Here is a 12,871-nt window from a genome sequence, read left to right on the forward strand (position 1 = left end):
AAATACTCAAAGTAGGCTTTAGGTTCGGCGGTTCCCTCTACATCAGCGCTAAATTACCGCCCTGCGAGCTTTCCTCTTGAGGTCTGAGAACATAAGAAAGTCGCTGGAGGCTACACCTGGATAATGAGCGAGCAATTCGGTGCCCAATTCATGGATATGTGTCATCGTTATAATTGATTTGATACCGGTCTACCGGTATCGGACCTTGTGTATACATTTCCTATAGATTGTAGGCCTAATATTACAATAGAAAATTATTCACTGATTTGGCCACTGCGGCTAATTTAAGACTGGTGAGTTACGTAACAATAATAGTCCTCTTCGGCGCAGTGTTTGGTGCACTCTATTGCATAAGATTTAGAAAACTTTGTCAATACTCTTTAAGCACACCAGTTATTACTACGACAGGAATAGTAGTAGGTAGTAGTCAGTAGTCTCTTTTGGTTGCCGTTCTTCAAGGTCGAGACTACTTATTTGGGAGAGAATTATTATTTGGCCGAAGTTTCATTTGCAAGTGAATATGTTAGCTAATAAGTCTTAATAAACCTTTATAGGTTAAATTTGGAGGATTTAATTCATAGTTAGTTAAATTGTAAATCAGACTTGTTCAATATTGACGTTGATATGTGGAGGTACATACCAATATGAATAAATTTTAATTTTAATAATTGCATGAGATCTCAGTCAAGGCCCTTCGACCGGCCAGTTAGTTGTTTGACTGGTTGATTCTTTTTTTTGGTTCGAAGATTAGAGTTTAGAGGCAGTACACCTTCGCGTTTCTTACTATTTAGGTGCTATTCACTAGATGTTCATTCTTTGGAAGGGTTTAATTGGATTAAGGGTTGTCGTGATTTTTCATATATTTTTATTTATAGAACAGGGGGCAGTAGGAGGCTCACCAAGTGTTAAGTGATAAGCTGCCCATGGTCACTCTATGCCAGAGTGCTCGCGAGTGCGTTGCCGGTCTTAAGAATTGGTACGCTCTTTTCTTAAAGGTTCCAAACTACCTTAAAACGCTCAGTTGTGGAACGACGTCGAGGTAATACGGGTTGAATTCGTGATATTTGCTTAGATTTAAAATGCCTTGGTTATGTATTTGAAGAAGAAATATGCTATTTATTTCGTAGTCCTACAGCGGACATAAATTATGTATAACCAAAAAACAATTACACTAAAGACATATCCAAAGACGGAATAGGTACATGATATGTAAAAAGTCCAAACATTTACGAAAGGAAAATTCATTTAATACCTAATTCGGCTGTCTTGTGTGACGATGCGAAATTGAGTTATAAATGTATGTCACGATAAATCGTGATAAAATAAAACACTCGTTATCTGAGTATATTTATTTAGGGACATTTTTTTAAACACTCTCCTTTAAGGCAATCGATGAATGCTTGCGGCCTTTCGATCTGAAACAAATTTATAAGTTTTATCCAAAAATTCATCACGAGTAATAAAAATCACATTTATGCAGCAGTAAATAAAATATTTTCCTAATTACTTCTTGCTTACGTCACCATGAGTGTTCACGATCTGTAACGAGCATCCAAGTATTACATTGCATGACCACCAAATGACAAGGCCATTCAGATATTACGTAAACCCGGAGGGGGGAGACTGATTTTCGTATTTGGTGATTACGTCAACAGTAATTATTTCCTTTTTTACACATATTACTCACACATTGTCTGAAAACGAAATGCATTTTCGAGGAATCCTATAAAACATAATACGTTTATGTACTATTATTTTTGAGAGCAAGAGAAAGGGGGGATAAATTGCAGCAAATATGCTTACGTAATATTTAAACAGTAAAAGTACATACAAAATTAAGTGTTGATTCCATTAGAAATTTAAAAAATGCGTAAGAGAATCTCTTTTATTTCTGAGAACGCATTGAAAGTCGCCTTCTTGTAATGTATCGTAAAGATTTCCATCTCTCCTCACTCTAAATTCATTACGTACAAACGCTCCCAACTTCTAACCGCATATTGAACATTCATACAAAAACTTCGGTATTGGAAGTTCTGGTTTTTACGTCATTGTTTACAACAATATTAATTGCAATTATACTTTATTGTTTGCGATGGTAGTTGGAGTGGCAAATTTAAGTCCACTCTGAACTGACTGTTAGAACTGAAGAACCGTATGCAACGGAAAAAACGACAGGTAAGACACACAAATACAAAAATGTGTAGGATGATGCCGGCAAATGAGACAAATATACATTTAAAGTTTATACACTGTATAATGCTTCCTATCTCATTTTCTCCCACGTTAAAGCTTATGAATTAATGTTTCCGTCTCTTTTTACTGTCGCTTATTCATCGAATTTCATTATTTTAGTTTTTCCCAAATTAAAAATTAATAATAACTTATAAATTAAACATTAAATATTTTTTTAAACAAATTTTTTTAACCTACATTCCTCATAGTAAAAAAAGTCTAATTTACATATTGGTAATTTTAACTTTGTTTTTGAAGGTTTCACTTCTACCAAGTGTGAATGCACACATGTTTTTTTTAAATCAATGAAATTAATCACGATTCCTTTTATCATTGTCCGGACTTCGGATAGATATATTCCTGAAAACGCCGAAATGAAGCTTCGGAATGTTACTTACTTTACAAACTTGGTTATGTCTTGAGCATTGCACCTCAAAAGCTTTTCCAACAGCATTCATAGAAACCAATTTCTTGTGAATTTCTTGCCATATTGACGATGCTGTGCCAAGTACGTTTATGTTCCCGAATATGTAAAAACCTAAAATATTGGTAATATATATATATATATATATATACTGGATAACAGTGTTTCAACCTTAGCCTTTCTAAAATTAACATAGAATTTACTTTTATTAAAAGGGCTATTACGGGGAATTCCCCTGCAATAGGCGCACACGCGAAAAAATCCCCCGAACAAAAACAACAAAGAAATCCGCGAAAGACGTGTATGAAGCATGAGTTTATTGATCTAGATTTTTAAAATTTCAGATATTCTTTTTAATTCAGGATATCGGTTTGGTTTTCAGTGAAGACTTGGGGCGATGCAGCAAAAACCCCCGAGAAGACCGATCACTTTTAGTCTAATTAAATTTTTACTAGTTTAATTTTTTTATTAATAAAAATAAATATTAATTTACTTTGTTAGAAAATAAAAAAGTACACAAATAACAGAGCGCTAATATGAAAAATGTGCAGATTTTTTATTACCTTCTTTAGCTCTAGACAATGCTACACATATCCTATTTGCCGCTGAAAGAAAGCCAATATTGCCATCTCTGTTGCTCCTAACTAAAGACAATATCACTATCCTGCTCTCTTCCCCTTGGTAGTTGTCTACTACTGTAATCCTTACATCGCGAAGAAGTTGATGCTTTTTACTTAGCTACAAAATAATGTCAAGTAAATTGTCCAAAAACAAATGACAGGCATGCATGGAAAGTATGTATTAACCAGCGCGTGACAAAGAACATGATACAGATGATGAAGTGGGATACACAAAGCAACCGGATACCCATAATCGAGCATGCATGGTGAATGCCATGAAAGGACCGTAGCGAGAGGAGATCCAGGGTCGCTGCTGACCCTTTTGGGAGCAAAGGAGAGATAGACCTTTTGATATAAGTACACATTTTCAATTGTACATCACCATTACATTTGTTCTGTGTCGCCATAGACAGTAGAGTTCTTCGTTCGAATGAATTTTATCAAAGCGCAAACGTCATTTCGTCATTGACAGTTTCATTTAATATTAAATACAGAAGATTGCTGTTACATAAAAAATGCATTATATAATAGAAAATTCTCGTACACATACCTCTTTTATAAGCGTAGCCTGACCAGTATATGTGCTTAAAATTGTGATATCTTCAGCTGAATAATCCATATTTCTTAAATAATTTGCAAGTGCTACACTCCATTCGGCTTCGAATGTATTTTTGTGGCTCCAAGTGTCTTCTAAGCCCTAAATTATAGAACAAGTGTGTTTAAGGCAACACTGAGAAAAAAAATTGTAGGTAGCCTGTATACTAAGCGATCCACATCGGATCTCTTTGTTTATGTGAACTGTTAACTGTAATTTTCTACACGTCGTTTGATTTATTAACAAAAAATATATACAGTTGACTCGATACTTTGAATCTTTCGATGATTTGAAATATTTGCGGTCCCTCGAAATATACTCGATTAATGAAATAATAATGTTAATTGGTTCCTTGGGTAATTTGAACTTGTTGGAATAGGATCTTGCTCGCTAACATGCGATTATTTAAAGTCAGTGCTTCCTACTCTTTATAATTGAAAAAAATTGATTTTGAGCCTACGGGACATCTTTTAGTGGATGCGTTGCCGGCCTTTGAGGGAGGAGTACACTCGAATTTTGAGTAAAAAAATAAAAATCAGTGCAGTGACCTCAAACCCGACAACTGTTCTCCTTAAGAGGACAGATGAAATTGAGAAGGTCACAAATACGAAAGAGTCATTGGAAGACAAATAATAATAAAACAGTGTCGAAATTATTTCCTTGATTAAATCCTATTAATTTACTTACAAACACAAATAAATAAACTTAATATATAGGTAGCTATCAAAACAAGAGTGTAGAAAGGAATTTTACCACAGCGTAAACACAATTTGCCAGAAAGGGAAAGAAGAGCGAAAGATTGTATATAATATGTGGTTTGACATACCTCTGAATCCTCATATACACTATGGTTAAAGAAGTATAGATTATCCTTCATTCCACGTACATTATTATAACCATAAACACTAGAGTGACTATCAAGCTTGTCATAAATCGTCGGTACCAAAAGTTCCACAAATTTCGGACACATTCGCCGTTGAGTGACCAATGTTTTGGAGTGTACTGTGTTCTTTATCATTCGTTCAAAGAGCGAGATTTCTAAGTTATAACATCTAGCTAATTTGTAGTGCGCAGCAGAAGGGCGAAGTTGTTTATGGTCACCTATAAACAATAATAAATTAAATCTAGGGCTCCTTGATTAATCATACTTCCATCACTTTTCCCTTTAAAATTCACCATTTATTTCCAAATTGCAAGTCTGGATGTATTAGTTATTATAAATATTATCCTTAAATATATTGTCGCAATTTTAACTAGCTAAAGCAGTTTGTGTGTGTGATGTGTAACAGAATAATATATTAAAATGACTATATCTAATTTTAGTTGTACCAATCATAGGTAGGTATATATTTTTAGGGAAAATATTATGCTTGGGCTATAAACTTAATATTATATATATTAACTTATTATTATTTATACTATATTTAAACCTTACACAAAAAAATATTCCACATACATATTATATCGGAAAGGGAAATTAATACCTTAAACTCAAAATAACTTTATTCATAGATGTAAGTACACTTATAAACGTCAACAGAAAATATGTAAAATTTATTCTAAATTTACATTTACTAACAGTTCGCAAGTCAAGGGTGTAGAGCAAGCAAGCTTCGGGCAAGAAGAACTGGCAGGAAACTGTCCGCTACTCTTTTCAATCGCCTAGTTTTTAATACAAATTGTTTGAACTGGAGCAAATCAATCCCAAGGATTAGGATCATTTAAGTATTCGTCACATTTATAAAAATATTGATTAATTTGTGTTTAACGAGAATTTTGAATTTATTCAGTTTGTCAAATTTCGTTTGGTAAGTTTGTTGTAAAAACGAATACAATTTCTATATAAGGAGTTCTTCTGGAGCCTGGTTGGTCGTAGATTAGTTCTGTTTCGAGTATGTTAATGCTTAAGCAACCACTGATGAACCGCTGCTACATTGTTGAGAATCGTTCCATAAAAATTGGAAGTGAGTGCGAAAGGGATCATTCTAGCACTTGCAAGGGCGAAAAGTATAAATATTAGCTGACGCATTTAAATTAATCAAAATTTATTTTTGTTGATAACGCTTCTAACAATGGAACAATTAGTTCATTAAATCTATTGCGTAATGTTTTAATGAGTACCTATTTCTAAACAATGTTTAACACAAACTGAATACCGTAGTTTAATTATATATAAAAGATTTAGCGTGCCACTCTTATCTTCAGGTCGTAGGTTCGATCCTCGGCTGGGAACCAATCTAGTTTATGTCTATGTGCGCATTTATCATTCGCTCGAACGGTGAAGATAATCATCGAGAGGAAACCGGATTGCCTTAGACCTTAGGCGTGCGTCAGGCACAGAAGGCTAATCATCAACTTGCCTATGCCTAGAGTAAGAAATGATCATGCACATACAGATCTGAGGCTCAGACCTAAAAGGGTAGGTCTGAGCCTCAGATCTGTTAGGGTTCACAATTAAATTTCAAAGTACCAGGGCCGCATGAATATATAGGATATCTTACCAATAAGTATGAGATGTTGGCATCTCATAGTCAATGAAGCTACAATGTGAGCTTCCAATACTTCGGCTGCCTCTTCAACAATAACTAAAATCAAATTCATTATTTTTATTCATAGATATAATAGTAAATATGAATTCTCCTAATTATAAATACAGTGTAAGCTCTTTATAACGAATTTCAAGGGACCGAGCCTTTTTTCGATACTTAAGTATGTTATCAATGTCTAAATATGAATATATTTCTCGTTAATAGAGAATATCTGTTGCGTTATAAAAAATAAATTAATGTATGGGTTTTGTGTTAAACCAAACAAATTTAAGTCCTCATTATGTAATAGAGATGTTTCGTTATAACGAATATCGTTATAAAGAGGTTACACTGTATACATAACAATTGGGTTTTTAAAATTAAAATATATATTGCATATAAAAAAAAGTAAATGTTTACCAATTGGCGAAAATAACTTTCGCATTAGATCATGTCGTCGAGCCGCAAATGTCGTGGTGACTCCTACCACGCGAACCGTCTTCATAACATCGCTGTCGATAAGTGTCGATACTTCTTCCAATTCTGTCGCTAGACCGTTGTGTTTCTCCTGTTAATTGTTACGTGGTGGAGTCATTAAACTTATGAAAGGAAATTTAATTTTAATCTCTTCCACACAATTTGTCAGAGATGTAAAAAATCTAAGTAGTTTTTTCATAATTACGTAAATTACAAATAACTTCATTGATTTATTCATACACGTTTATCACTAATTTGCATAATATTACAATGGATTTAATTTATTACAACCTTGGTTGTAACGGCATTTAATATAGGTGTGGGCCTCAGTAACGGGTGATCAGCCTTCTGTGCCTGATACACGCCATCGACTATTTAGGTCTGATCCAAGCCAGTTTCCTCACGATGTTTTCCTTCACCGTTCCAGCGAATGTTAAATGCGCATATAGAAAGAAAGTCCATTGGCGCATAGCCGAGGATCGAACCTACGACCTCAGGTATGAGAACCTCATGCTGAAGCCACTAGGCCAACACGGCTTACTGAATTGAAAGCATATTTGTAGTCACAAATTCAGTTCGTGTATAGCGACTGTTTTTAATGAACCATTTGTAACAGATTTCTCTAAATCCTTACAGATATTACGACTGGAGTCCGCGAAATGCACATAGTTGGTCAGAAAGTAAAATCTTTTGTTTATAGATATTGGCTATGGTAGGTTGTTTTGGAGTTAAATGTATGGTTTTATAACAAAATAAACACAGTTGCTACTCAGTAATACGTGCTACCTGCACGTAAGTTTTAAGTTGTAATAACATTTCGCATACCCAAAATCCATTGTATTTCTGTCAGTACTATTATTCGTTTGGGAATAACGCAATCTCGTGACCACGATCAAAATTACAAAAAAATCGAACGGAATCATTAAATGCGTCAGTAGTTTATTAAAAAGGACGGAGAAATCTGTCTGTATTTAAACCTTTCGGGATTTCAAAATACAATAAAACATGTAATTTTTGAAATAATTTTAAAGTTATTAAAAAAATTTACCAGTAACTCTTCCATTTTCTTCATTAATTTCTTTTTAAGAAGATCTACTACGTAGAAATAGACATTCCATTTCTCATCAATCGTCAAATTATATAAATCCTTTATTGATTCAAGTTTGATTGTCCTACCCTCGTTTTGTCGTCCCATATATTTCTGTAAATATTCACATTTATTTATAGAATATTAAGCAAACGGGCAGATGAGTCCATGGACACTCAACGCGAGTGCGTTGCCAACCCTTTTGATTTCTTTCATTCTTAAAGAATTGGTATGCTCTTTTCTTGAAGTACCCTCAGTGAAATTGGTTGCGAAATACTTCACTATGTAGCTGGTTCCGGTGGTGGAACGACGGACCGAGTTTTTCCGATAATTAAACGCATTGCAGGTATGCACTTATTAATAAATAGATACGAACATAATTATTTTAGAATAGTTATTTTTATGAGTGCTGTGTATAAACAAATCAAGCAAAACTAAATCAAATTTATACCTTAAAACAATCCAGCCGCTGTTTTATCTTTTCAGTCTGGAGTTGAAATTTTTCTATCATTTTCTGTCTGTCCATACCTACATCTGTAATATCTTCGACATATTTAATACTATTTTTCATAGAATCTATTTCTTTCAGAGCCCATTCTTCTGAAAAACACGTTTCAACTTTCTCTGTTCCTGAAACTTCACACTCTTTTTCCCAATCATCAACTTCGACGGTAGGCCTTTCATTTCCGAAGAGCCACGCTAGTATAGGATCTTCATCAACACTTTTCAGTTCCAAATTCAAAAATGGCTTAATAGTCTCATAGCACAGTAGTTCCTTTCCGCACTTGTCAATATCAGTTTGAATTTCCATCATTTCATCAAATACTTTTTCCATTTCCGACCGCTTACTGGCATATAAATATCCATACTTCGACTTTCTCTTCGATCTCAAATTGTGTAAAGTATACGATTCAAGTAATTTGCTCTTACTTTGACTGCCAAGTCTAACTATATTATCTGTTATGTTCAAAATTCCCTCTAAAAACTGATCCAGGGCGTGGTTCGTGTAACAGATTATAAGCATTGGTGTGCCGTCTAGGGACAAGTTCTTAAGAATAGTGGAAGCGATTTTGACTCCAAGGAATGTTTTGCCTGTACCAGGAGGGCCTTGTATTACTGCGAATTCTTTTGTTAGGGCGAAATTGTATGCCTCCATTTGGGATTGGTCTAAATCAAATGAATCTGAAGTGGGCCATTGTGATTTATCTAACACGGGAAAGTATATTTCGCCATTTTTACTTTGAATACTGTATATCGTGTCTGAAGTTAGATAAGCAGGAGGGTTTGTGTTTGCCTAAAAATGATTTTGACCAGAGATTTTATTTGCAATAAACATAATATTAAAATGGACCATATAATTATGATGGCAGAATGAATCCATAGAGAACTGAAGAAATTTGGAGGGAGTTTTATTATAGAATGGGAAAAACAGACTCCGAAATGTTGCCAGCCTTTTAAAAATTGGTTTGCAATTTTTTAAGGATGCTTAGTCAAATTCAGCAAAAAGCTTATTTTATTTATTATAAAATAAAGAATTCATGTAATACATGTTTTCTATACCAGTACATACCTGAACATCCACAATATAATTCTTCATAGGCAATTCATCTGGTTTGCAGTTTTGCAAGACTTTAAGGACTCTGTGGTAGGGCTCAAAAAACACCTCACTTTCAACCATTAGGAGCGACTGAGAGAATATATTTTGTGACAGTGGTCTCTCAAATGCAACTGCAATCTGAAAACATAAATAAGATTGCTTAAAAAAATATTAAGTCCACATTAAGCCAATTAAATTATATATTTAATAAATATGTCTTGGCATGACTCTTGAGGTCCAAAAAATAACAAGGACAAGGACACCCATTCACAGACAATTTACGTCCTATAAAACTTGTGTTTGATTAGTTAAGGTAAGGTAACACTAAAACTACTTTTTTTTAAACTGCTTTAAGCATATACCACTCATTAATTGTTATCTAGCTACCCACAACACAGGGACTCCCTTGTGTGGAGACTAGAAATATATTAATTTTGTCACAAACTAGGTATTTGTCAGTAATAAAGTATTTATATGTTTTCTATTTACGGCTAATACATATGAAGAAATTGTGAAGAACCGTTTTAATATTACAAATCTATAAGTTAGATATGCCAATTAGTTTCGAGTTAAGTCTAGAAATCAAAGACAGAAGTCTAAAGTCGCATAACTGTACTACACAAAGAATTCAAATAAACTAAAATCTGTAGCCCGCATAGAGAAACTCACAATTAAAACATCTTCTTTATACACAATCTATATATTCAAGAACTTTAACAGCTTTAGGATTTTGCCGTCCCATTTACTAACAATACTAATGAGACATCAACAAGCAAGCAAGCAACAACAGTTTGTTTTGATATAATGTACAAATTTCAAAAATTTCTTAATACATATATATAACAAATAATATAATACTTACACAACCTTGCCGTAGTAAGCCAGAATTAACATCCAAAACAGATGCACATAGTATATTATTGAAATTGTCACTTGTAAAGAGTAACAATGATCCAAACATAAGTTGCTTATTGAATCCATATTTTGTGCAGTCAACGGATTTCTGATTATTTCGTTCATTCCAAGCAATATCTACTAAATAGCCCACTTTGTTTGCACTTAGATATGTGGATATTATTCTTACTTTTGGATATACTCTTAAAAGGAAATTTTATATTAGAACAAACTTAGTAGTAAGTATAAATGGTATAAGTATGTTGCTTTGTCACAATGAATATTATTCGTACATAGATGCACAACTGATTCTCAGTCCGCGGATTGAACACTCTGAGGAAGTGAACTAATCTCTTTTATTTACGGTTATTGCAAATATTTAAGTTAAAATATGTCAATATGGTTGACTAAAAAAAAATATAAAAAATGTGATATACATAACTATTTCAGTTAAACTTTTACACATAGACGTAAACTCTTATTTTGTTAAATACTACACTTACCTTATGTTTTCATGTCTTCTTTTGTTTGGATTTTGTAAATATTTTGCTGAAATTATTTTAAATTAATATTAATGGCAAACTTAAGAGACAAATACTAATACTGAAATAATAAATTTAAAAATTTATAATATTAGTATTAGTAATTTCAAAATAAAAAAATATTCAAATCTGCTTTTCAGTTGAGAAATATATCTATGAAATATAAAATTTAAATTGGTTTAGTAGACACTGCAAATCTAAATTAAACAACAATATATTCTAACAGCCACTAATTATAGATGTATCAAATTAACACATGCAAGACATGTCTTCAAAAAAATGTTTACCAACATATTCCATCTCTGAGTGGCCCAAAGCAATCTTCTCTCAGCAGCCTGAACTGAACATCTAAATAGTGTTCCAGATTTGAGTAAGCACCATGAATTATGTTTGGCTGAATATTCACTAAAGGATTACCAAGTAGATCCTCTTTTGTAGGAAAGATTGGGATGTTTCTAAAACTATTTACGTCATGCTTTTTATTTTGTGTGATAATTGTTTCATTACCCTGCAAGCAAAAATGTGGAAAATATTATTTTAATATACAAATTCATACCCATTATTTGTAAGAATTAAATAAATCTTGTTACACTGTTGTATTTAAAAGCTTCACTTGTCTCATACTGTAAATTTATTTAAATTTTATGAAAAGTTAGGAAATGGTGTCTACAGGCTCATAAATTGGTTAAAGTTTACAATTCAATACCTAACATAACCTAACCTAACCAAACTACATAATAATTCGTTTTTTGGACAGTTATTTAAAATAAAGTATTAATATACTAACCTAACCGAACTAGATAATAATTCGTTTCTTCTATGCTTAGATTCGTACATTTATTATTTTTTAAAAGTATTCGAATTAAAAGCACAGAATAAATACCTCAGATATTGATAGTACAATTTTTTCTTTCAATCCTAATATCTTTGTATAATAGTTTTCCCCAATTCTTTCACTATGTTCTTCTTGGACTCCTATAGCACTTAATTCCGCAGTTTCAACTAAATCATTCAATAGACTTAGTAACTCTTTTGAATAATCTCTATAGTTCAAAATACCTTGAAATAACTCATAAACATTATTGTAAAATGATTCAACATCTTCCCAAAACTGCATATTTAAACGTTTTTCAACTATTCTCACTAAAGGTAACTTAGATAAGTAATCCTGAAGCTGTGCTAAGAATGTTGATTCAAGAAACTTCGTTTTTAGCAAAAAGCTAACTTTACTATTTTCGCCGCAGTCCATTGATTTATAAAAAGCGGCTAATATTTTGACAATCAAAACAATATAATCGTTCTTTAATTCGCTATTGAACAAAAGCCAAAACCCAGGCCTATTGGCTAATTCTATGTTTAGAGAAGGCGGTTTGATAAAGGAAATGTCAAGAAGCCGTTTGAACCCAATAGGTTTCCTTTCAATATCCAAAGCTTTCTGGGGTTTGGCAATGGCAACTTCTTCATCAGCGAATTGAGAGGAACTTGGTCTCGTCTCTTCTATAACAGTTCCATCAAACCAGTCAATTCTTAGAGACTTATTTCCATCAGTCATGATTTTGATATTTTATTGCAGTTCGTCTATAATCAGATTCGTAGTTGAAATGTATACGTAAATAACTTTTAACTTTTAAAAAAGTCTTAATTCCGACTAGATATATTAGACTGTTTGTTTATGTGTCATCTATCGGTTGACGTCTGACGTTTTGTACTTTTATTGTAAATTGTAATATTTTGACAAGTGATAAGTGACACGTATAAATTTTATAAAGTATAGATAATAAAACACCAAGTAGTACATAGGATCTTTTCAAGCTAGTAGTATTATCATCAGCATAATCTAGTTTTAGTCGATGTCTAGTATTATCTTGTAACCTA

General features: G+C 32.8%; 1 protein-coding gene across 2 annotated transcripts; it reads right to left on the reverse strand.

Moving 5' to 3' along the window:
* Positions 1 to 1,340: 1,340 nt before the first annotated feature.
* Positions 1,341 to 12,669, reverse strand: LOC110999548 (NFX1-type zinc finger-containing protein 1). Of its 2 annotated transcripts, XM_022268647.2 has the most exons (14): positions 11,880 to 12,669; positions 11,288 to 11,504; positions 10,958 to 11,003; positions 10,423 to 10,657; positions 9,534 to 9,698; positions 8,415 to 9,257; positions 7,925 to 8,077; positions 6,820 to 6,967; positions 6,373 to 6,456; positions 4,698 to 4,972; positions 3,827 to 3,973; positions 3,220 to 3,394; positions 2,631 to 2,770; positions 1,341 to 1,415 (listed from the first exon to the last, which is right to left on the reverse strand). In XM_022268647.2, the coding sequence occupies exons 1-14, from the start codon at positions 12,546 to 12,548 to the stop codon at positions 1,353 to 1,355; spliced, it is 3,360 nt and encodes a 1,119-aa protein (XP_022124339.2). In that variant the 5' UTR covers positions 12,549 to 12,669; the 3' UTR covers positions 1,341 to 1,352. The 2 variants fall into 2 exon arrangements, with proteins under 2 accessions (XP_022124339.2, XP_045487082.1); XM_045631126.1 differs by lacking the exon at positions 11,880 to 12,669 and having other exon boundaries at positions 11,284 to 11,407.
* Positions 12,670 to 12,871: the final 202 nt, after the last annotated feature.

Source organism: Pieris rapae, chromosome 14, assembly GCF_905147795.1.
Source record: "Pieris rapae chromosome 14, ilPieRapa1.1, whole genome shotgun sequence".
Classification (NCBI taxonomy): domain Eukaryota; kingdom Metazoa; phylum Arthropoda; class Insecta; order Lepidoptera; family Pieridae; genus Pieris; species Pieris rapae.